Source organism: Aspergillus flavus, chromosome 1 (assembly GCF_009017415.1).
Source record: "Aspergillus flavus chromosome 1, complete sequence".
NCBI lineage: Eukaryota > Fungi > Ascomycota > Eurotiomycetes > Eurotiales > Aspergillaceae > Aspergillus > Aspergillus flavus.
Window position 1 is genome coordinate 2,953,851 of NC_092406.1, and position 24,344 is coordinate 2,978,194.

The 24,344-nt window shown below is 47.2% G+C and overlaps 8 protein-coding genes across 8 annotated transcripts; 2 read left to right on the plus strand and 6 right to left on the minus strand.

The window, feature by feature from the left end:
• Nucleotides 1–95: 95 nt before the first annotated feature.
• F9C07_2279407 (ATP-dependent RNA helicase) lies at nt 96–4,916 on the minus strand. Its single transcript, XM_071510367.1, has 3 exons — nt 4,521–4,916; nt 4,259–4,343; nt 96–4,203 (listed from the first exon to the last, which is right to left on the minus strand). The coding sequence occupies exon 3, from the start codon at nt 3,282–3,284 to the stop codon at nt 1,107–1,109; it is 2,178 nt and encodes a 725-aa protein (XP_071365766.1). The 5' UTR covers nt 3,285–4,203; nt 4,259–4,343; nt 4,521–4,916; the 3' UTR covers nt 96–1,106.
• F9C07_1101 (uncharacterized protein) lies at nt 275–1,033 on the plus strand (the record flags this gene model as incomplete). Its single annotated transcript, XM_041288421.1, has 2 exons — nt 275–475; nt 548–1,033. 2 exons carry the CDS (start codon nt 275–277, stop codon nt 1,031–1,033), a joined length of 687 nt encoding a protein of 228 aa, XP_041140857.1.
• Nucleotides 3,844–4,906, minus strand: F9C07_1103 (putative mitochondrial F1F0-ATP synthase g subunit). The gene is made up of 3 exons (XM_071507543.1): nt 4,521–4,906; nt 4,259–4,343; nt 3,844–4,203 (listed from the first exon to the last, which is right to left on the minus strand). The coding sequence occupies exons 1-3, from the start codon at nt 4,780–4,782 to the stop codon at nt 3,951–3,953; spliced, it is 600 nt and encodes a 199-aa protein (XP_071365767.1). The 5' UTR covers nt 4,783–4,906; the 3' UTR covers nt 3,844–3,950.
• Nucleotides 4,917–7,848: 2,932 nt separating the features above from the next.
• Nucleotides 7,849–9,056, plus strand: F9C07_1104 (sorbitol dehydrogenase; the record flags this gene model as incomplete). Its single annotated transcript, XM_041288420.1, has 2 exons — nt 7,849–8,015; nt 8,075–9,056. The coding sequence occupies 2 exons, from the start codon at nt 7,849–7,851 to the stop codon at nt 9,054–9,056; spliced, it is 1,149 nt and encodes a 382-aa protein (XP_041140854.1).
• Nucleotides 9,057–10,087: 1,031 nt separating this feature from the next.
• Nucleotides 10,088–11,447, minus strand: F9C07_1105 (putative dimethylallyl tryptophan synthase; the record flags this gene model as incomplete). Its single annotated transcript, XM_041288410.1, has 2 exons — nt 10,088–10,244; nt 10,297–11,447. 2 exons carry the CDS (start codon nt 11,445–11,447, stop codon nt 10,088–10,090), a joined length of 1,308 nt encoding a protein of 435 aa, XP_041140853.1.
• A 3,534-nt stretch (nt 11,448–14,981) lies between these two features.
• On the minus strand, nt 14,982–17,884 carry F9C07_1069823 (choline transport protein). Its single transcript, XM_071507476.1, has 8 exons — nt 17,308–17,884; nt 17,183–17,253; nt 17,095–17,118; nt 16,946–17,035; nt 16,810–16,892; nt 16,351–16,748; nt 15,966–16,295; nt 14,982–15,889 (listed from the first exon to the last, which is right to left on the minus strand). The coding sequence occupies exons 1-8, from the start codon at nt 17,428–17,430 to the stop codon at nt 15,407–15,409; spliced, it is 1,602 nt and encodes a 533-aa protein (XP_071365768.1). The 5' UTR covers nt 17,431–17,884; the 3' UTR covers nt 14,982–15,406.
• A 455-nt stretch (nt 17,885–18,339) lies between these two features.
• On the minus strand, nt 18,340–19,629 carry F9C07_2199721 (uncharacterized protein; the record flags this gene model as incomplete). Its single annotated transcript, XM_041288408.1, has 5 exons — nt 18,340–18,796; nt 18,850–18,992; nt 19,044–19,268; nt 19,317–19,421; nt 19,471–19,629. 5 exons carry the CDS (start codon nt 19,627–19,629, stop codon nt 18,340–18,342), a joined length of 1,089 nt encoding a protein of 362 aa, XP_041140851.1.
• Nucleotides 19,630–20,511: 882 nt separating this feature from the next.
• Nucleotides 20,512–23,201, minus strand: F9C07_1069820 (translation initiation factor eIF-2B subunit family protein). The gene is made up of 2 exons (XM_071507475.1): nt 22,335–23,201; nt 20,512–22,269 (listed from the first exon to the last, which is right to left on the minus strand). The coding sequence occupies exons 1-2, from the start codon at nt 22,550–22,552 to the stop codon at nt 20,823–20,825; spliced, it is 1,665 nt and encodes a 554-aa protein (XP_071365769.1). The 5' UTR covers nt 22,553–23,201; the 3' UTR covers nt 20,512–20,822.
• Between the last annotated feature and the right edge of the window lie 1,143 nt (nt 23,202–24,344).

Sequence of the window (24,344 nt, forward strand, 5' to 3'; positions counted from 1 at the left end):
GTTCCACGGATGTAACTTTTGAGCCAACCACCACTGCCCGCTCACGTGCCCAGACCTATGACGGCATTGTGTTCCTGACCATTATCACAATCAACTATTTAGATCGCCACAGATCTGTATTACCATTTCTTTTTCTACCTGTACATATTATACTATTTCAAATGTAAATATTTTGATTATTTATATATAACCACCAAGACCTCCAACTTGAAACAAACCCCAAAACACTAATATCCCATATCAACATCTACCCCAACAGTCAACACCCACCAAAATGGTCATCGGCCTATTAACAATAGCCGCAATTCCCACCGTAACAGGTGTCGCCCTAGGCGTAAGCGAACAGCGCAAAGCAAACGAGCGCAAAAACGACGAGAGACGCATGGCCAAATTCCTCATCGACGTCGAAACCAACGGAGAGACACAAGAAGACAGCGAAGTATGCGGGAAGCGGTTCGTATTAAGGAATAACAAGGTATGTGGCGCGGCCCATCACTGCGCTTGTCGCGCGCGCATATGGCTGATCTGGAAATCACGTTTCGGGTAGGTTTATCTCGATGATCCGAATCCTTTGAATCGGAAGCTTCCGTCGCATACGGTCACTTCGTTTTACATTGAGTATCCGGAGCTTGAGGAGACAAAGCATTTGAAGCGGGGGTTGGGGCTTGTTACTACGATTTCGGATAATCCGCCTATGCTGGGGTGGATTTATGTGGATAAGGATACGCATGAGTTGAAGTATGGGAATCGCACGGCGAGTGTTGAGCATGTTGTTGGGCCGTGGGATTGGACGGAGGATGAGACGACTATAACGCTGGAGGAGAGTCCGGATTTTTATGCGGTGCAGGAGGAGGATGGGGACTGGGCGGTTTATTTTGATCGCGACGGGGATGAGTTGGAGTATGTTTTGGAGGAACAGGACAAATTGGATAATGCGTTCGCGCCTATTGCTTTGAAACGGAAGTTGATTGAGCAGCTTTTACAACAAGCCCAAGCTCAAGCTCAGCAAACTAAGAAAAATGATAATTCGTGATTTGGTATCCATTGTTGGGAAGGGGAATCGTAATTTCATTTTTTGTACAGAGTATTATTTTGGCCCGTCTTTTTTACTCTTGGATGCCACCCCAGCCGTCGTCGCCGCTATCAGGCTCCGCACCTGATGGTCCTTGGAGCTTCCTGTTACGGCTCGCTGCGATGGCGCCCTTCTTCTTGTTTTCCATGCGTCGCTCGAAGCCGCTCTTCGTACTGATTCTTGTCTTCCGCTGCTGCTTGTCATCTGCCACGCTCTTGAGGTTCGTCTGTCTGGCTCTGACGCCGTGTTTCTTCAACTCTTTCTTGTCCTTCTTGCTGAGATCGGGGAGAGAGTCCAGAAGCCATTTTTGCACTGACTTCTCGCCCTCCGTTCCTCGTAGCTTCTCACTGACATCGATAACGTTTGCAATACTCTTGACGTAAGGGATGTCTTCCTTCGTGTAGTATGTCACTGCGACACCACCTTCACGACCAGCCCGGCCCGTACGTCCAACTCGGTGAACATAGACAGCCGCCGAGTTCGGAATATCGTAGTTGACAACACCGTTGATTCCGCGGAAGTCGATACCGCGAGCCAAAAGATCAGTTGTAACGAGAATCCAGATCTCGCCCTTGCGGAAGTTCTTCATAATCTCAGAGCGCTGGCCGTCCGAGAGATCGGAGTGGAGGACAGCGATACGCGATGAGCCACCAGCTTCGGGAGGAATGTCGTAGCGCAGTTCTGAATGGAGTGCCACGGCTCGAGGAATAGTCTGTGTAAAGATCAAGAACGGCGGACGAAGGCGAATATCCGATGCTGCTGCCGCAGCCGGATGGAGCAGTTGTCTTAGACCGAGTAGCTTTCCTTGTTCCGTTGCAGCGTAGACCAGCTTATGCTGGATGTTGGGAATGGCGGAGTCCTTCAATCCAACGACGAGGCGATATAATGGGTAAGACTTTGTGAGACTTGAAGCATCCTTGCGCTCCTTGATTGTTGATTTGGCGAGATCTTCGATGCTCGAGCCCATGGTAGCTGACCATAGACTTGCTCGAAGCTCGGGGTGTGTGCAGGCGCGCCAGATATCAAGAGTCTGCTCACGGAACAAAGGATCCAAGAGAACATCTGCCTCATCAAGGACAATATTCCTCACTAAGGGCAACGTAGCCATGGGCTTGGTTTTGTTTGCAGAGAGTGCATTGACCAGTTGTAGAGGAGTCGTCACGAGAATATCGCTCTTAGTGACAGGGGCCTTGCCCTTGCTTTTCTTCTCGGTAGTCTTTTCGTCGTCCTCCGACTCAGAAGATTCGGAACTGCCCTCGTCCAAAACATCCTCATCGTCGTCCTCACGCTCCACGACCTGCATACCCTTCTTCATTAACGTGATCTTAACACCAGTCCCCGAGACCAACTTTCTCCCTTCGTTGACAATCTGACTGGCTAGCTCCTTAGTCGGCGCAACAACGACCGCAAAAATGCCTCGTTTTTCTTGTTGCTCATGGTGATGGCGCACAATCTTATTGATAACCGGAATCAAGAACGAAAGAGTCTTTCCACTTCCCGTTGGCGCAACAACCAGAAGATCCGGCTCAACCGGCTCTTCCGTCTTCGACTGGCCAATCGTCCGGTCACCCAGCAACAAAGGCAGAGTTCCCAGCTGCACTTCCGTAGGTACCGTAAAGCCCTGTTCGGCGATGTTTTCCGCCAAACGGCGCGAGATCTTGTACTGTGTGCGCAACTCCTTGAAAGAAACAAGAGGCCGCGGGAATAACCGCCGAGCCTTCTTCTGCTCTTTCTTAGTGAGTGTCTGAGCAGGCTCTTCTTTCTGCTTTCTCTTCTTCTTTTTCTTCTTCGGTTCTTCTTCGCCCTGCGCCTGCACAGGTTGGATTTCCTCAAGCTCGCGCATATCCGTCACTTTGATCTTGTGAGAATTCAAGATCGTTCTGCGCTGCACTTCATCCATCTCATCTTCGTCTTCCGAGCCAGAGCCCCGTTCCTCATCCGATGGCGCCTCTTCGGCCTTCACAACCTTCTTCGAAGATCCTTTATTAGAGCTGAAGAAGTCCAGATTCGGTTCGCGTTCCTCCGGCTCATCCGCCGCAGAACCCCTCTTTCTTTTCTTGCCATTCTTCTGTTCTTCAAGGAGCTTCTCAGCTTCGGAATTACGAAACAGCTGCGGGTTCTCCGCCTTGCCCGTCGAGGGAAGTGATGCTGAAGACGAGCTAGGACCAGTCTTGAATTTGGTCGATCTGGTCAACAGCTTGAAAGCATCCATCGCTGTGAGCTATATCGCGCCCGTGCGAAGAAAAAGATACTATGTGAATAGCTGCGACGGGTTTACAGGTTATAAAGGAGTGGTGGTGGTTGGATACACGGTATAAAAAAAAAGTTGGAAAGCAGAAATTCTTTCCCGCACGGGCCAATCAGCGTTGTGTTTCTCCATCTGTTACGGTACCGTACCTTAAACATGGACTCCACAAAAAAGCTGCTAGCATTTAATTGATTTGATTCCACGGCCCGTTCTAGAAATTTCACTATGAATGCTGCCCTTGATTAGTAGCTGTTTTTCTTTTAGGTCATATTGCATTGTTAGAGGTATGTAAGTGTTACACCCTTGGCATTAATGCTACGTAGCTATAAGCAGTACCAAGATATAGTAACGAATGATCAATTCAAACGCACATCTAGCACATAAATGACGAACATCTCTATACGACTTCCACTTTTGACACAGGTAGAATAGGAAAAGAACCAAAACAACAATTGGCATGTGTATCACTCCTGGATTAAAGCATCCAAAGGAAAAGAGGGGATCCTCCAAAAGTGGGTGATTTACCTCAGACAACAGTTAAATTCCATCGTCTATCATACAATAGTACAGAACGCAGTGATAAAAGGAAATATAAAAAAGACAGGCCATGCATTAGTGCTTGCGGGTGATCTAGTGGTCTCCGTGGTGCTCAGGGTGGCCCCTGTAGCCGACAATGTTCATTCTACCGATCATCTCACCAACGGTAAAGAATCCGATAACCTCCGCGAGAGTAACACCGGCCAGGGCGAGTTCCTTAGGGCTGGCATTGCGGACACGGGCGGCGATGTCTCCGGGAGAGACGAAGTTGGCGTTCTTAAGGGCGGCAGGGCTGCGGAAAGCGTTGATCAGAGGCTGGTAGAAGGACTGGAAGGTAGCCAGGTTGCTGCGGGATGTTAGTCAATGTCGGGTACTTTTATCGGTCACATGGAAGCGCTTACGGAGGAGTCATGTTCTGTCCACGGAAAACGAGCTTGGCGAGTTCAAGGCCGACCTTTCCGTAGTAGAGGGTAGGGGGTATCATAGCTGTTTCATCCCAGTATATTGTTAGCGATGCTGGTACACATATCGGCGGAGGTTGAGACGGCTGGTGCGCCCCCAAACGCAGGGGTCGTGGTAACAATGGCGATGCTGACCACGGCTCCCACTGGTAGCAGGAAGGAGCGAGACTTCACGAAACCAAAACATCGGAGATCTTCTTACAATCGACGAAAGCGATGACTTTTCCGGTCCTTCCACCAACCTTCCTCAGAGCACTGCCGACGCCCTGGGCGGCATTCGAAAGAGCGGGACCAGCGGTGGATGTGACACGAGAGAGACCTCCAGATGCCTTGGAGGCAGCAGAGGATGCAGCCTCGCCAGCCTTCTGAGCAGACTCCGGGGTGGAGGAGGCGTATCTGACAGCGGTCCTCCGGGTCAGGAACTGCGATTGCCGAAGAACGGCACGGGACGCGGTAGCGGGCATCTTGAAGACCACAGAAAAGAAAAAAGACTGTAAAAGGAGAGAAAGACTTTTAGAAGTGGCAGACGGAGGACAAAAGAGTCCAATGGCGGTGTGGTCAAGAGCCGGAGACACTGGATCGTCGCGCAATTGCAGGACCAGAATCTGAGATTTGAGGCTCGGGAAGTTCAGGGAAAACGCTCTCTCCATTGGGTCACGTGCACAACAGCACTGTTGACATGCCATCCACAATTTCAACGGCCCGACCATGAACAATTGTGCATACTTACAAGTCCACGCCATGATATACTAGGCGACTAAATAGGAGCTCGCTAATATCACTAACTGATTACTAGGCGATGAGTTACTATTATCCCATCATACAGTTGTCCAGGGAATTCAGGCTTTCACACCTCGATGGAGTCTACACTACCGGTCCGATCAGTCAATCATGAGATTTTATAGGTATATACGAAGTTAAATTGGCCAATTCATCAATTAATGGCTACTTCGATTGGCTGCTCTGACTTTAACTAAGCCATCATGGTAAAACGTCTATTGTCTAATCCGGCATTGATATACACATCGTTTTTGTTATCACGATGAAATATGTTTACTTGATATCTCGCAAATGACGAAAACTGCAACAGTCTTTAGACGGTCGGGGCTTTCGTGTAAATCAAACAGTCAGAGAGCCAAGCGTGACCTGATAGGAACCAGTTCGCTCTGACAATAGCTCTTCATGGAAAGCATGAAAGCATCAAATCAATTGGATGCAAGATATATCTTTACTTCCCGCTTACAGCAAGTGCGGGTCTTTGCTGAGATCTGATATCAACCGGTCAATGGATCAGAGAATTGGAATCTTCCGTATTGAAAGTTATGCTGTTGAGAGCTCTTGAAAGTTTAAAATGCCGGAGAATCTACCAAAGCCATAGCTACGACAAATATGGCCCCGCCAAAATCTCCGAGGACATACGAAATACTGGGTCGAACCTATTAGAGATGGAGCTAGCTACTTTCCAGAGATTGGCGAGTCTTTTCTATACTAGACTCGATCACCCCCGTGGGCTCTTCCTGAGTGGTCTCGCACCGTTAGACGAACAATGCTCAAACTCCAACATATGAAGCCTTGAGATTAAAATGAAAAAGTGCAAGAGATGAAGCACTTTTATACGCTCATATTATCGGCAAACTCTGGTCAGATGCTTATCTTGGGAGATATTCGCTGACATGCTATCTATAGGGCCCTATGGAGTATGACAAGTGAGGTCCCGAGGCGTTTCTCGCGTGAGATTGGTTCTATACCCGAGGCAGCTTAAATTGTGGTATGAGGATGCATTAAGCTTTTCTTCTAGAATCTCTCTAGAAGTTCCTAGAGCAAGAGAGGCTCATGGCGAGTGGACTGACAAAATCGCTGGCCAATCGCAGCGGGTCGGCGTCATTTATGACATCTTTAGATTGCCCTAGGCAACACTATCGGCGATGTGACATTGAAAGGCATTTGTTCAATCATCATTCGTGGCGCAGGAAAGTCATTGAAGAGTATCACATTAATTAAAGGCGACTCAAAGAAGTTATATGCCAAATATACTGCGAGTGTACCCTATAAACAGATATATATTAGGGAGCCGATTTGATGCATGGCTCTTTGAGACGCGATCCCCGAGCTATGACGCTTTTCGGGAACTTAATGTTAGGGAATCATACATGCCCTCTTTGTAATCTGCTGTATTCGATTGATTATATTGTTGTAGGACACTGCCGCTCTCTATATGTAGCTGTAGGACGGAGAGCACCTTCGATATGTAGTAGCATCTCATCAATCCGAGGCAGGTCGAACCATATGACTTTCGGAAGACCCGAGTAACGACTTACAGTGAAACCGAGAGGAAGAATAAATCCGTCCTATGACTGTTCACAACTTGATGACCGAAGAGGGATCGAGAGTTGCCGAGTGAACCCGTGAGCATGTCGGGGTGGATACAAGAGTATCGAACAGTCTTCTGGATTCTCCACCAAAGAAGGCGACGTTTCCACCGGAGAATTACCCCTCTGGGAACAATCCCACTGAACTATGGTTCTGGCTCAGGCACCAAAACCAATGAATGCTACATGATTTGTTGGACAAAAAATTTGATAATGCTTGTGGATTCGGATTTTCTTATTCAATTTTCTTGTGGAGGCGCAAGATGTATCGAAAATGCGCGTTTTGTGGTTTGTTCAATGATCACCAATGGCTAAATCCCTATTTAACCGAAAGAACCCTATGTGATTCTGCAGCATATTGGTTTCAGATAGAGATAGATAACCCAGTTATCAGTTTAGAAGCGTTATCTTTGTCTCATGGGCTTCACGTTTTGAGGACATATTATGAAGTCATTGAACAAAATAACATTTCTTGAAGCATTTTTATCAACCATCATGATGCTCGAAGCTTTAGTAAACAACAAATGGAATTCGTTAGAGGCTATTCCACATCATCATTTCCAAAGTTTCTCCCTGAGAGAGACTTTGTATGCGCAACCCTTTCCCATTTTATCAATGGTCCAGGGTCACGAACCCGCTCCTGGTTCCTATAGTTTCCTAAAACAACAAATGTGTCTGCAATAGAAAGACGGCCAAAGATATTCCGTTCGAGGTCCCGTACATATTGAGGCTACACGCTCCAGATACGGTAATGGGCCAATTCTCCGAAGACTCAGTGAGCCCATGACTTCCAATGGTGACCAATGGTGATGCCCCAGAAGTGACCCCGCGGGCGCGGGGCACCGGCTAAATAAAATCTGGGCCAGTGATGGGTGCCACGATGCCTCCACTCCGTCCCGCAGGAAAGATGGAGCATGGAAAATGGAGCAGTGGTATCGGTTTGACGGTTGACCGTCTTTCGCAATCGGGATCCTCAGTGACAATGCAAGCTGGGTCTGATTAAAAAAAAATATTCTCAATGCTCCGTCTTGGAGGGGTAGCTCCGTCGGGCAGCTATTAAAGCTTGTTGGTTCCCCTACTCTTCCTGCTTGTCCCTCTTGCTGCATTCTCTCATTCATCTCGATCCTCCTGACGTCAATAATCAGGTCTCCTTCGCACATCATGGCTACTGCAACTGTACTCGAAAAGGCCAACATTGGTGTCTACACCAACACCAACCACGACTTGTGGGTCGCAGAATCGAAGCCGACGCTCGAGGAGGTGAAGAGTGGTGAGAGCTTGAAGCCCGGTGAGGTAACAGTCCAGGTTCGCAGTACCGGAATTTGCGGGTATGCTCTCTTGTTCCCTAGAGACATGTTCTCAAACTGATGATTGGTGTCTAAAATAGATCTGACGTGCACTTTTGGCATGCCGGCTGCATTGGTCCCATGATTGTCACGGGAGACCATATCCTGGGTCACGAGTCGGCCGGCGAAGTGATTGCAGTTGCCTCCGATGTCACCCACCTCAAGCCAGGCGACCGTGTCGCCGTCGAGCCCAACATTCCCTGCCACGCTTGCGAGCCTTGCTTGACTGGACGTTACAACGGTTGTGAAAAGGTGCTTTTCCTGTCTACTCCTCCCGTGGATGGTTTGCTGCGGCGCTATGTCAACCACCCCGCTGTCTGGTGCCACAAGATCGGTGATATGAGCTATGAGGATGGAGCTCTGCTGGAGCCTCTCAGTGTGTCTCTCGCTGCAATTGAGCGAAGCGGCCTTCGCTTGGGCGACCCTGTACTTGTCACCGGTGCTGGTCCCATCGGTTTGATCACTCTCCTCAGTGCCCGCGCCGCGGGAGCAACACCCATTGTCATCACCGATATCGACGAGGGAAGACTAGCCTTCGCCAAGTCGTTGGTTCCTGATGTTATCACCTACAAGGTGCAGACCAATCTGTCCGCTGAGGATAATGCTGCGGGCATTATCGATGCTTTCAACGATGGCCAGGGTTCCGCCCCTGATGCCCTGAAGCCTAAGCTGGCACTGGAGTGCACCGGTGTTGAGAGCAGTGTCGCATCCGCTATCTGGAGTGTCAAGTTCGGTGGCAAGGTCTTCGTGATCGGTGTGGGCAAGAACGAGATGAAGATTCCGTTCATGCGCCTGAGCACTCAAGAGATCGACCTTCAGTACCAGTACCGCTACTGCAACACCTGGCCTCGCGCCATTCGTCTTGTGAGGAACGGTGTCATCAGTCTGAAGAAGCTTGTTACACATCGCTTCCTCTTGGAGGACGCTCTTAAGGCCTTCGAAACTGCTGCAGACCCCAAGACGGGAGCTATCAAGGTTCAGATCATGAGCAACGAGGAGGACGTGAAGGGCGCTTCAGCTTAAATCAATAACTGCCGAAACGAACTTCAGTCCCGGTGTTAAAGGTAGTCAGTCACGTTTTATACCTTTTGTGTTTTTTCTGATATCATTTTCTGCAATGATGAGTCATGTAATGTTATGATGATCGTTTAGATATATTGCTTTGAACTATAGACATTCTAGAAGAATTCTATTTCTTGAACTTTTCAATATCGGCTTGTGTTTTTTCTTCATTTGGATCGAAATAACTTAAACGCGTTAATTGTATTCCGATTCCGCAACTTATCTGAATATGGACTGCAAAGGCTGCTTTTGTATGACCGCCGGTCAAGGACCTTGGGGGACACTTAGGCCTCAATGGCGACTAGTTCACTTTGAAGTGCCTGATTGAGTGTAAATTGATACACATTGATTTCGACTCATTCGCCGTTGTAATACCCCATCGGAGCTTACCATCAAAGTGCTACCGATTCGCCAATGGGAGAAAGTGCTCTTATTATTCAGCGTTTTATCCTTGATCTCAACAACGGTTTCAAGGGAGAAGCCTTGTTAGTACAACCCCATGTTCTCCCCAAGATAAGATGTAAAAGATACCCAAGCAACAAGCTCTTCATAGCCACCTATTCCTATGGATACACGAGAAGAAAATAACGAATTATACAGGGAAACGTCCCACGAACTTCCAGGACGTGATATTTACCCCAGACTTGCCAGATCTCGCCCCATGCATGCCCAGACATGCAATGGGCACAAGCCGATGCTTGTAGTTGACTTGCACACGCCATGTGGGCCTTTTGCATGGCTGGCATTTGTTCCCTGTTCCACCTGGACATACATTGGTGTCCTTTTCAAGGTCCAGGCTACACGATAAATTTTATAAGGTTATGGAATACGAACCTTAGGGGTCCATTTCTGATTCACACTAACTCTGATGTCCAAACATACACTAACCGAGCCACAGGAAGACTCGGCCCGAACCTAAACGCAGCACAGTTTAATCAAACAAGAATCGTACAAAGGACAAGTGACTGCATCAGAGCAGACTCCATAACGTCTTAAAGGTGTCCCTGTATTGCGTCGCTGGAATATGACTTACTCCAGCCACCAGTTTCGAAGCTGTGTAAGTACACGCTTAGATACGCCTTTTGATCTCGGTAGGAGAATGATACCAATGATTGAAGATGGTTCATCTCGTTGATGTCTCCGTCAGGGCTGAACGTTTGTTAGCATATTTGGACGAATGATGCCATGGATGGAGACTCACTAATAAGAGAAGAGATTGTCTTTGTAGGATTGTGCCATCTCCGTCCACCCTCTTCGGGCACAGAATGTAGCGACGGCGTCTGCGACTGCCGCGTCGCCTACGCCAAATGTATGGAAGTAGACCTGGGGTGCTGGGTACGGATCGTTTGGATGGAGAGTATAATTGACCAGTAAAGGAAGCCGTTCGTTGACTTTGGAGTTAAGTTCCAAGTAACCGCCATCCGGGAAGTGACAAGGCCCTTCAGGGATGTCGAGTAACTCCCATAGTTCTCGGAGTAGTTGCAAACCACTGATAGTAATGGGATCTTGACGTCGATATCCCAGTGTCCACAGACCCTCCAGGTGCGGCCAGTCCACTGTCTGCTCAGCCACATAGATTTTGATCCGTGAGCGACTCGGGTCAATCAAGTCACAGGATATGAGACGGGCCGAAAGAGTCTTATCCTTGTGGGAGGTGATATAATCTTCCAGAATGGATAACGGAACAACGAGCTTTCGGTCCCAGTCCACTCTCCGAATCGAATCAAACATGAGTCGCTCAATTGGAATGCCGGTAGCAACCGATTTCAGATAAGGATACATGTACATCTTGACCTCGAATTTTCCACCTTTCAAGTCCACGCCTAGTTTGTTCTGAGTCTTAACTTGTCCCTTGTCCAGACCGTTGTCTCTAACGAACTTCGTTTCCTCTGCATCTAAAACCAGATCCTTCTTGAACTGGGCAAACCACTGGAGGTCAACATCAGAACCCAGCTTCGCGAGTTTTCCAAGACATTCCCAGATGACATGTGCATTGAAGGGGTCTTGCTCAGTCCCTGATAAAGGTCCGATGGGCTCGAATGCAAACCGCACGACCGAATTAGAGCAATTCAGGCTCAATTCATAAGGTAGACCGAATCGGCTGAGGATGCTCATCCATCGGTCTCTGCCGTTTCCCGGATAGGGGCCCAGATACGGAACCACACATTTGTGGTGGAGACAGAGATATGAGTATTGGGCATGAATGCCGTAGCCTGCATCCTTTAGGATTTTGGCATACATTGGCCCGGTACTGTGCCACCAGTCTCGCTGGTCCTCGTTTGCAAAATCTAAGATCTTGCTGAGAACCTGGAATGGTTCGAGTGCCGTGATATTGGGCGTTTCGTGCGGCATTTTTACCAACCAAAAAACCTGGGAAGAGCAGTAGTGAAGATTCAGTGTGCTTACTGCAGTTTAAAAGCAATGATACAGAGATTGGCAAATTCCGGAGGAACAGGGGATACATATATATTCGGTCCATACTTCATTCCTCAAACTACCTTTGCAGACCTTGATCCGTTCACTGCTTGGCCTCCAGACACGGCAGAGACGCTCCAACAAATGAGAAGCATTCAGAAATATCTTCTCTTGGATCAGGCGTGATATGTAAGCGCTAATATATGCAATTTCGTATTTGCTATCACACGGCTTGGCTGGAAGCCTGAAGAACCAACAGAATATATAAGGGACTGTCTTAATTAAGGAAATGGTTCATCTATTGACTATTAGCCATAACCCGAGCGCAGATGAATGATAGCCAATAATCTCGTAGAGTAATTGTTGGTAGCTCATCCGGGGACGAGGTATAACTACATGCACTCAAATTTATGCAACATGCAAATGGAATGTAGTCAAGTCTAATCAGGAATCCCTGTAGTAAAACAGTCCGCAGTTGGTGCTGTTTCATAGATAATCTGGATTAGTATCGAACGATACTTCTTATCGCCGCGTAGTGGTGTCATCCTGCTGACGAATTTACAACGGTCTCTCGGATGCTCATAAATGTACATATTATATTGGACGAAGATTGCCGCCGGCCAAGATAGTGTCTCACTTGGAATGTAGGAGTAAGAAAGTATGGTCATGGGTTATCAGGCTGACAGGATATAGGGTTCATCACTCTAAGATGGCCAGCTTACTGTCCTCGCCCTCGAAATTCTAGGCCCCGGTTAGGTGCGGCTTCACGGGCAATTCTCACCCATGGATGATGCTCCTGCGAATGTTTCTAACGGAAGTTAGGCTAGCTGAAAGCTGTGGCTTTGAACATGCAAGCCGTTGGACTGAAAATGTCGATACACAAATTATGCCCTCTTCCTAATCGTGCTATGAAAACCTTGAGTACCCTTGTTTCATGTGAAAATCGACTAACTCTTGGACTTTTAACCTGATAATCCTCGGCTCACGTTATGTATGAGAACCAGTATTACTACTAGTAGGTCGTAAATGGAAGACTGCATTCGAAGATTTTAGTCTTCGTGCGTAGGAAGCATGGGACCTATAATACTTACAATAATGTCTGTGGTAGTGCATATCTGGCAGCTATGTCCACCTTAATCCTTTTCAGGGGATTCTTCGTGAATGCGTGAGTATTGAATTGTTTGTGGACGGCACTGCAACTTCGGGAACCTACAAAAGGTGAGGATTGACACTCATCATGCTAGCCAATGCTCATTTACTGATATAATCTATGTTATATGTTATCCAGATATCAGGAATATTTTCCCAATTTCTGCGGCTTGTCAGAAACCGCTTCAGCAAGTCGACACCGTCACGAGTTTTCCCTATTAAGTTAGGTTTCCCTATACTGTGATGTGAATACAAAGGCTTAATTCTATATCTTCATACATGGTCCTAATAGAGATTTGGCATCTCCAAAACCACTATTGTAGCCTGTTTGTCATATCTTATTGTAGTCATATAATGCATACTATTGGTGTGTTCTGTGTTCTGCTGGCCTCCTATACACCATATGACATAGACCATGATAGCATTGGTAGAACTCAACAACTTCGTCGTGATATTCCGAGACTATGGACTCGACTACCATATCAAAATGTCTGCATTGCACTCGTAGCAATGTTCAAACGACTTACAGAACAAATGGTGTCTTCTAGGTACGTGTTCTTGAATAGCGCCTCGAGTTCTTGTCATTTATTATGTACTCTGACTTCCTTCGGCCTCAGAAAAGAAGCGACAGTCACACACTCTAAGTATCCAACCAAGACGACCGCACTACTGATAGGATTCAGAACGAATGCACGAATTTGGTCGACGAGCGTGCTTCAAAAGATGATGCGAGGATTATCAGTGGCATCATCAGCGTACAGAAACTTGAAACCAAGAGTCATTGTAAGCAGTGACCAAAGGGCGTCGCAGCCGTCACGAAATACAAAATATATAGAAGAGAGTGAACCCAGTGGATGCGTTTGTGTCAAATCGGTTTGCACGCTCGGATTGTTGACAAAAGTGATCCTTTCCATCGGTTCGTAGCCCTCCACTATCATACAGACCCCGTCGCTGGATCTCAATAAGAAAACGATATACGACGAGTCGGATGACCGGGGAAGTTGGAAAAGTGAGAGCGTGCCGCTGGTTTAGTGATTCTTGTCCTGCGAATGGAGAAAATGGACTTCCTTAAACCTCGATTCTCGAAGCGTGCATATCGTTCGAACTTTCTCTGAGTGATTGTACCAGGGGGCATCGTGGGATAAAGTCACCAGAACTTAAGCTTGTCTATGCAGAGTACATGGCTAAATCACTCTTGGTTTGCCTGGTAGTCATAGCACATCAATCAACCCGGATCATAATGGCCATCTCCATCGAGTTCCCTGACACGTAAGCCGCCGAAGCCAATGGCAAAAACATCAAATCAATCAACTAATAGGACTATGAGAAGGTAACAAATAATTCCCCGAGGTAGAAAACTCACATGATTAGCAATAAAAGTCCAAGTTTATAGATAAACCATCGATTCTGTAGTAAAAAATGCATAAACCAGAGTGAATAGAAGGAATGATCATAGTACGGCGGATTGCGGATCGTACAACTTTGCAACAGGCGGTGTAGTAAACCCTTGACCAGAAACAACGTCCACCAGAACGATTTGTGATGTCTTTCCATCACCCACTCGTATAGCTTTTTTTATCTTCAGGTGTAAAGCACAAGAGCCTACCGGGCCAGATAAAAGGTTCTTGGCTAGGCAGCGTTTTAAGACATCGGTGTTCTGTCTCTGGAGAGCTTCATCCGGACTAAGCATGAAGGTCTTGATCTGGGGTTTAAGTGGAAAGTATTCGAGAACAGAAAGTTCAAAACCCTCGACATACAGAAGATTCGATTTGGGTATATCATTCAATGTATTATATTCCAAAGAAAGAGTCATTTCCCCTCGTCGCAGAGCGGCACAGTGGGAAACGAATGGCGGTGCCTCGACCTTAAAACTGGGGCCAAGATTTAAACCATGCATGTATATACTCTGCTCCCTTGTTCGCAGGTATACGCAGTAGCGTGCCAGTGGTCACTGGATCAGAAATCAGTGGGGCGAAAAGGGAAGCTCTGACCGACCCTAACGGTCCTGGAGATTGCTTAACCCATAATTATAATTTTTTCAGGGCAAGAGAGCTGACCAGATCTTATTTCAGTGATAACTGCCGTTCATCGATGCTGTGCTTTGTGGCAATCGTAGTTGTCCAGGACCAACCTTCCGTGAGGAGAAGAAAAATTGAAGGAAAGAAAACTATTAACCTTGGTGAGTAAGGCCATTACATGGCGGGTAATAACCTGCAGGTCTATATCTATTGTAACAACTTGGTTGTCTGATTGATTGCCTGAACTCTCTATCTACAGCTGGACTTCATATGAATATTTGATACCGAGGTATTCAGAGAACTCAGTCATATTATCCAGAACCCGTGGCAGAATTGTCTCTATCACTATTTACTGCCTATGTCATGAGGGCTAGTGCTGTTGAACGATACAAAGCAGCTTCAGCTACTTAATTCTTTATCTTTTATCAGTCATTGTTGATTTCTGATAGTAGGTTTCTTGTATCTTATTAGCTATAGAGAGTATCATTTATCATGAGCAGCGACTCGTTCCCATTTAATTGATAATGTCCGGATATTTGAGGATATGCGTGGTGTGTCCCGCCAGCTGGGCGCTGAGATGCCCCAACTCCTCTACTATAACCTGTCAACCGCTTTGTCTGAGTCCAGTAGTAGTAGGAAGTGTGAACCGAGCTTGTCTATAAGTCCACTATTCAACCCCGTCCCAATCCTCCACATATATAGTATAGTATAAATACACACTCAACAAACTCAAATTTGTATCTCAACAATAGGTCCCTCATATACATTCCTCGCCCTTAGCACATAATACACAAGACTCAAAATAATAACCCCCACGGTACCAACTACACTAAAATTCATCGTATCAACCGTGACCGTATGCTGCGGTGGCCAGAAGCTAAAGAAGACAGCGATCGTCATATAGATAAGCGCAAAGGTATTGACCAGGATACCCCAGATCCCGGGTAGATGGAAGGGGCCCCAGACGAGCTTTGCGCCGGCCGTGTTGACGATGGCGTCGTCGCTGCTTTTGGAGCTGCCGATGCCGCCTGTACAGCGTCGGTAGAGGAGGAGACTGGCGACGATCATGTAGGAGAGGTAGAGACCGGAGATGGACATGGAGACGAGGTCGTTAAAGGCGACTGAGGAGCCGATGTTGATTAGGGCTAGTAGGCAGGCGACGATTGTGGTGAGGCCGACGGAGTAGATTGGGATGGCGGATTCGGGGGTCACCTAGATGTATGTCAGTGATTGAGTTTTGCGTAGGAGGAGGGGAGCTTGGAGGCAGAAAGATGCAGGGGATACATACCCTGCTCCATAAGCGCCAGCCAGGAATTCCGCGATCTCTCGCAAAAGACCAGAATTGCCGTGATGTTGAGGCCAACATGCCGACCGATGTGCATATTCCCATAGTCGTAATGATAGCGCCCATTGTTGCTGTGCCAGCCACAGAGTGCGTTGCTTGGAGGAAAATCGCCATGAATGGATAACCAGTAGGAGATACCAGGGCTGCCTCGATATCTCCCAGGCAGAACAACATGGCGATCAACATACTGAAACCTAATGTTCCGTTGATGAGAACACTAAGCATGATGGAGCGTGGGACAGCAACCGGGGCGTTGGTGATTTCTTCGGACATCTGCAGATAAGAGTCAGCATCCTTTCTAATTGGCAGTTGAAACTAAAAATCATACATGAACAGCAGCGTCACCACCTGCGAATGCAAACACGCAACCAACTAGACCGATGAAAAATGACAAGCCCTGTGTGGGCCATTCGCCCAGGTTCAGGAAGTGGGTGAAGACCTCCTGCGCACTCGAGTGATCCGCCATATATGTCAACGGGATAAGAATGGCGAAAAAGCCGAGAATATGGAGGATAAGAATCAGGCCCTCGAAACGGGGCAGCAGGTTTCCTCCCACACTGTTAATACCCACGGAGAAAACAGCGACGGCCCAAAAAAGGAGAGTCCCATGCCAATTCTTAGGCTCATAACTAGAGTTTGTGAGGACGATAAGACCTTGTATGAGGGTTCCAGAAAGAAAGCACGATGTTGCAAACGTTGCTTGCCATCCGATGACAGTGAGCCAGCCTAAGTCGCAGTGTAAGTGTAGGAACGAATAGTTTTCTCGCAGGTCTGATGAAATGCTCACCTGTTAGGTAGCTGAAGAGCTTCATTGCGGACGGAGGTGCCAGCATAGAACACCAATGATACTGGCCGCCGGATGTTGGAGCCCTAGAAAAATGTCATTATAGAATCCACTGCACCACAATAGGACTGTTTCATACATTGATGCCAGCTCTGATAAAACTACAAAGGTCGCTGCAACACCGGCCCAAACAAAGATGAAACCATACACGGCTCCTGCTGGACCTCCACTGGAACCACTTCTATTAACATTTCACGGAACAAATGGATAGCGGGGTTGACTCCATACTTTTGAAACGCCTGCAAGAATAGTCTGCTCGTGTATCAGTAAGATTGAACATGCCCAATATTCCAATCGATCGATGTAAAGTACATACACGACAATGCCTTCCCACGTGATGAGGATGGTGCAGCTAAAACCCAGCATTGACATTAAGCCGAAATTTCGCTAATGATGATAAGCGAGGGTCAAAAAGCATAGACAATTGTATAGCAGGGGTACCTTCAAGACAGGGCGTTTGCCCAAGCGGATCAAATTGACATCATCAGTCTCTTTACTCGAGGAGCGGCCTTCTACCTCGTGCGAAGTGGCAGGCGCCATTTGCTTGAGCTCATGGGAGGCCATGGTGAAGCAAATGGCTCCGGAAAGAATGTGAGCGAGGAGCCTTGAGGGGTAAATCTGTCAAAACAGTCGGTCTAGATATCAAAAACCCAGACTCTTAACATTTAAGAAAAAGAAAAGAAAGTGCGGGTATCTGGCCATGTTTAGGAAGGGATGTGGAATGTTTAATCGCAATCCCTGTATTATGCAAGTTACCCGGCAATTACTTGATAGTGAGCTGCAAGACAAATGAAAATACTTAGTCTAAGAACTAGTTCGACACTTCTCGTATAACAATTTCTGTTGTATAGGGGGGCAATTAATATCAGACCTCTTTATAATCCCTGGCTGCCAGTGGCTATAACAGGTTATTTTAATTTGTCGATGAATCGACCCTTGTCGGGGCTAGCCCTAAGATGCCTGGCGATGTCTCTCAATCGTAGCATCCTCGGAGGGTTTCGCAAGCCAGTTGCCTCCCCGAACACTACCTCAGACGGACACAGGCCTATGTTGAACACGTATTAAAGTCTAATAGGACTAAACTGCTGTTCTGGCATATGAGGGTGTATATCACTCGTGGTTAATCCCTGCGGCCCCACAACGGACAATTCGCGATCAACCCAAACGGCACGTCGGTTGCACCGCTAAAATCCTGATGACGCCCTAAGATGTTTAGTTGGCTGAGCTAGATTCGAGAATGCCAAGGACTCCCACTCGGCTCCCATCGGTGGAATTAATATGCATCCTAATATAAGTGGAAAACTTTGCGGGACTGGCCCTGGATCTAGAATCTTACGACTCTTGTCATTGGGCTAAACCTAAGTTTAGAAGTGAAATAGTGTATGGAGTGGAAAGACATTAATATAATATTCATATCTTCCAACATTTACTCCGTACCGTAACATTAAAAGAGACCTAAAGAGTGCGACCGCGTCACTTGGAATTCTTAGCGAAACTACGCCGTACCTCGGTCACAGTCCAAGTCCTAATTTCATGAATAATAGGCGCCTGGCTCGACTGACTTTCCCCATCCCAGCCCAGCGATGGCGTCGAGATAGTTACAGTAGCCTGGTGGGTATCCTGCATGGGTAGGGGGACAAGCTCATGCGTGTCACTGCGAACTGTGCCTCTTCGACTCCGGGCACGCGAAGCGGAGTATGAGCCGTATCCCTTTTGTGAGTGACCGTAGCTTGTCATTCCACCAAGGCGCATCCCCGTTGAGCGCAGACTGTCGAGGAACGGTTTGAACTGGGGCGAACAGGCCGTGACAATGCTTAGAGACTGGACTAGCTGTGTGGATATCGCCACGGGCCAAGTCTCATGGGATGGATCGGGTGAATCGATAGTTTTACTAGCATAGACAAGTTGACAGATAATCATAATAATGACCCTGCGCATCAAGTCAGTAGAGGCTAAAGCGACGGAAGCTACCGGAATACGAACGCGACCCGAAGCAGAAACACCCCGGCCAAGACGGCCTTTTTCTTCATATGCGTCTGGATGCGTACAATTACTAGCATCGCCTGCACCATCATACCACATTCTGACAAGATATTCGTGGTGCCAAGGTAATCCCACCAGGCATTCTATTGACACCATCAGTCATTTATTCGAACTCAGAAATGGATATCACCCACAATGTTAAAACATTTCCCATGCAAATAGTCCCAAGTTCGAGGCGGCTTGCACTGGAAAGCTGACGTTATGATGCCAATCACCCCCCAAACAAGAGTAAACATTTTCAAGCCAACCGCGATGCGATGGTCTGTAGACGCAGGTGTCAAGTTATCGATAAAGCTGATGAGAGCAAGTTTAGAGAAACACATGCTCAGGATGAAGAGGATATTTGCTGAGTATTGCGACTATTCGTTCTGAGCACAGTAGTCGTCGGGAATGCGTGAAATACCCACCTTCATCATCTCTTTAATGTGGGAACTACTCAAGCTGTCATAATGCTCCCCGTACCCGTTGGCAGTCGCCATCGACACGGCGATGGACTGTGCAGCGCACAACACCTAGTAGGAATCAGCATCTGTATACCATGGATCTCAAGTCAGATGATACCAATGAAGCGATACTGAAGTAATCATCTTCAGTGAACTTGCGAAAGATCCAATATTTGGTTCCCAGTCGAGTGATGACGCTCAAAATTGCCGTCACCAGTAGAAACCAAGTCAAGACGTTGACAGCTGGTGTCCAGCTGTCCGGCGAAAACTGGGCCATTGCACACAAAGTGATAAGGGCGAGGCTGGGGTCACCATGCGGAATGCAGATGTAGGCTTATTTGGACTATTCCTCGTGTTTCCGTACATGACAGGCAAACAGCAAAGAAGTCAAAATCATTATTATTACGAAATGACTAGGTCTAGCCACCCAGCAGAATCTTCCCATTAGCAGTTGTTAGAAAGGAAGATCATAAGCCGCGTGCCGGCGGTGATCTACTGTGACTCTAGAGCATACTAGAACCGTTCGTCAAGGGTGAGAAATTAAACGACCGATAGAAATTAATATTAATTTGAGAGTAATATAATTCGAAGGGGCCAAGGCGATCAAAGAACACAAAGCTATTCCGTATTCGCTCCCAGCCCGGTCTGGATTATTGGACTGCGTATTTCACTCGTTAGCACCTGAGACGGTTTGAGATGGTGAAACCCAACATGGCCTGATGGACCCACGTTATACTGAACCCCAAATATAGCTCTTGAGCTACTTGATTTCTTCGATTCGCCTCGTGGTCGCACATTGATCTGGTCCATGGGGACAGTTGTATGCCGAAAAAGTGGATCTCCATGCATTCAGTTGGGCCATGGCATCGGGGAAAGGAGAAAAGTACGGTCCGCATGATTCAAGTTGTTGAGCTTAAAGAGGCCAGCATGAAGTGAAGAGGATGGCAACTCAACGTAAACTAAGACAAATGAAAGATTTATCACCCACTGTGGTCGCGGTTTGGGCGGATCTTTTCCCCACTACTATACGCTCTAACCCCGATTCCTGAAACCATGTCTAGTTCTTAAGACTGCAGGAGAAAGCAACAGGGTGCGTCAACACCAACATATAACGATCTCATGCCCAAATCTCTCAGGATCAGCGTGAGGATTTCTCAACTCGACGCGGGCTTGGAGCGCGGGGCTACGATGAGTCTGAGCCGACTATAGTAGCACTGCTATAACTTCGGTGAAACCTTTTCGTTTATTAGATGCTATTACGATCATCTTCGCAGATCTGTGATCTACGTTTTAACATTACCCTGGCGTCAGGGTTTCAAGGTACTCTGTCATGTGGGAAGAAAGGGCTTTAAAAAAGATCACTGTTGCATTAAATAATCTATCAGCTCGAATTGCTATCAAAATTTCATAAAGTCAGGTTCCCTTCGCTCAAGTGATATCTGGATTTCAATATGCTTCAGGTGCTCGATCTCACAAGTCATGATCAAAATATCGCTCACATTGCTCTTTGATCCACTGTGACCGTTTTCGGAAATCAGATGGGAGTTTGACACCATCTTCACAGATGTAGGCATCTATCAATGTTGGAGGGACCCATTCGAAGTAAACGTTCGGTACGTTTACTGACACTTGTCGACTCTTCTTTTGGATCTTTTGTTCAATGACGCCGAGTCCCTTTACGGTCTCGCTCTGCTGCCAGGCGTCTAAAACCTCCGAGGACTCATTGTTCTCCATGGTATGTGCTTCTGTGTCACAGCTCTGCATAGCTACTTTATCGAGCTCACTCACAACGATAATATCTGCCGAAGGGGAAACATGCCGCACGCTTAGAGCTGCCGGCAAAGATCCGGTTTTGTTACTAACTGACCCATCAGCTGCAATGCGGTCTGCTGCAAGCAGAAGAAAATCGACACCTTGAGCCGCGAAGGCGACCGAAGCGTCGGTAAAAATAGATACGTCGACTTTGGGGCTGTTCGGTTCGTTCTCAAGATATTCCAGAATTGAAGATGCTAGTGAAACACCTTCGAATAGAGGGCGTGATTCCAACACGCAGATATCGATTGACTGAGCGCCGGAGATCCGTACCAGCTGTGCGATGCATTCACGAATGGTATGACTCGCAGATAGTGTTAAGATTTTCAAGTGCTTAGGTATAGAACCAGTTCGGCTAATTTTAGACATCGCGTATGATCCGAAATTGTAGCTAAGGCGAAGCTTATAAGATCGTATCTTTTTCTGTATCCGGTCGAAGAGTTCAGAGATGTGCAGCTTGTCGCAAGTTTCCTCGGGACCCATAGTCAATAGAAACGTCTCGATCTCAGTCAATGTCATCAGCAGAAAGCTGAGAATGGCCGCGTCCATACTTTGACGCCCGTTTTTCCAGAGATGCCAGGCCGTTATCCTGGCTTTCTGCCACCATGTGCCACCGAGAGTGATGGGGTCGTCAAGGTTGACCAGGACCGCCCGAAGGATGTTCACTGAAACAGCAGCTAATTTCCGTGCGCCACTTTCATGATCGTGTTGAAGCTGCTTCAGGCCACTCGCCAACATCTTTCCCGGCGTTGGGCCAAGATCGATCTCAAACCAAATTTTTCGCAAGCCCTGTCCGTGGTAATGGCTGTCCATCAAGTCGTACGGATTCGGGTCGCGGTTATCCCATTCACAAATACTTTGATCAAGACGTAACTTATCTACCTCGGTGCTGAGCCCTGACAAGGTATTGAGATGGAATGCGAACGGATAAAAGAGGCATTTCTGACCGATAGATGAAGTCGCCGAAAAAAAGCTCTTTCCATATCGAAGGACAGACAGTGAGGATGGTGGTATGCTTGTCTGTTTTCTGATCGTCTTCCAGGCGGTGTCCAGAGGACTCGAACTGTTATCTTCTATTACCCCTAGAAGGGGCTCTAGAGGGCCACTATGGCAGTTAGCAATCGGAACTACTATTATAGCACTTGGAGTATAAAGAGTTGTGGGGCGAACCATGGCAATGCAACCCTATCACTTTTCCGAACCTGAGCACTATTTGCCTTTGGACTCTTTGGCAGTTCTTGTTCGATATTGGCGCCTCGAACGATATAACATAGAACTGCCCGATGATATGGTGGTTCTTGTCGCAGGTGGTCTTGGATTTGTACAGACTTTAACTGTGAAGGCTGTTGCGTGGCCGTTTCGTGCTCAAATGATGTGAAGATTGCCATCGGGAAAGTCGCAATGATTTCGACAAAAACACACTGTAGGGTCGAGACAGCGGACCCTTGAGTAGTGTATAAGAAAATGTAGAAATAGCATTTTCACCGACAATTCACAAACACGTCATGTAATTGGGCAGGAAACCTTGATAGGCGCGCAGACAGTCGAATAGTACTGTTGCTAGGTACCGTATCCTGAAGCTGGCGGAAGCTGACTGGTCTGCCATGACGAAGCGGGCTCCACGCTTCAGCTCAGCCTGGATTAAATCTCGATTCTTGCAGATCAAACTTAGCTGTGGGGTGACCTGTCTTACTCGGCTGAAATGAGGTGGTCAAGAGTGGTGTGGCAAGCGTTCAGAATTCGTCGAGCCGTGCATCATGAAATCTGAAAACCCATGAACAGTTCCCTGGAGGATGATATGAATATGTTTGAATCAGGAGGATTAGAAATATCCCGGTAGTTGTGACGGTACTTTGTCGAGCTGACTCGAACACCAGTTCTTTAGCTGGGTCAGATCTCAGCGCTAAGCCATCTCGGGACAGGCGAGGGCTGATCCACTCTAAGAGGAGTTAGCATATGTTGATCCATTCTATAATGAGATTGTGATTTCAGGCGGGAAACTTGTTGTCCCTAGGGCTAAATCCTTATGAAAGCATAGACACAGCACAGTTACTCTCAGTGATGATCATGCAGACTTGTCGCCCAATGTGGCCTTATTGATTACCCAGGATAACAGTACACAATAGTTCTATTAAGTGCACTGCAGTCTGTGACTCGGGAAATATGATTAACACCCATTGGCATTGAATACCGCGGATATATCATTTCCATCGCAGTGTTGAAAATTGGCAACATGCCCATAGTGGGGGAGGCATTCAGTTCGTTCTGACACTTTCAGCAGGTAAACCCTTTTCGACCCCAGTTCGAACGTAAGAGAAGACATTCGATCAAAACGTGGTAGAGACCCTTCTCCACTACATTATACTATACTAAAGCAGTGGTACCGTGAGCTTCCAGTTCAGGTATGTGGGTCGTCGTTTTAAAATTCCATTGTTGTTTAAGCATTGATGGGCACGTTTGAAAAGTAACCCTTGGTCCTAAACCCGACAAAAGCTTGGACTGGAGTGCGTATTTTATGTACTTAATGTGATTCAGTACAATATGAGGTTACAAACTCGAATTTCGTACTCAATCTGTTCCCTCCTATCGATTAATATAATAGTTGTCAAATCTAAAGGACTATCCACTAGTAGCGGCCGTTTAAATCAAGAAGTAAGAGGTCATTGTGTGTACTGTACAATTATTTAATGGATGCGGGGAAATGTGGGGTATTCTCATTGTTTGGTCGATTAGGATTCTCCTTGTGTCCCACCTCTTGTCATTCATGTTACTTTCCACTTTCCTTGACCTCGAGTCAAGAATCAGCAAACATGCTGATGTTACCCCAAGGTTGTCATTGCGTTCCATTTCGTGGGGAGAGATCCTCTCCTATGGAGGTTATCCGATATTCGACCGAGATGGACAGGGTTCGCATGGTTACCCTCGTGCTACCCCAGGACCCCATATTCTTGTTCTTATCCAGATTCCTGGTTTGCTTCTTGTTCCGGTCTTCCCGAGTCCATGTAATATTCGACTTACTTCCAATTTCCGATCATCCCGCTTGGGTTGACCGTGATGCAGTTGATGTGAGCAGTCATACAATAGTGCGCCACTTATATCCGTATTGGGTCAACGTGGAAATGTAACCGATGCATTTCCCGCAGGCCAAAGGCCCCTTCCTTGTCATTATAAATAATCACT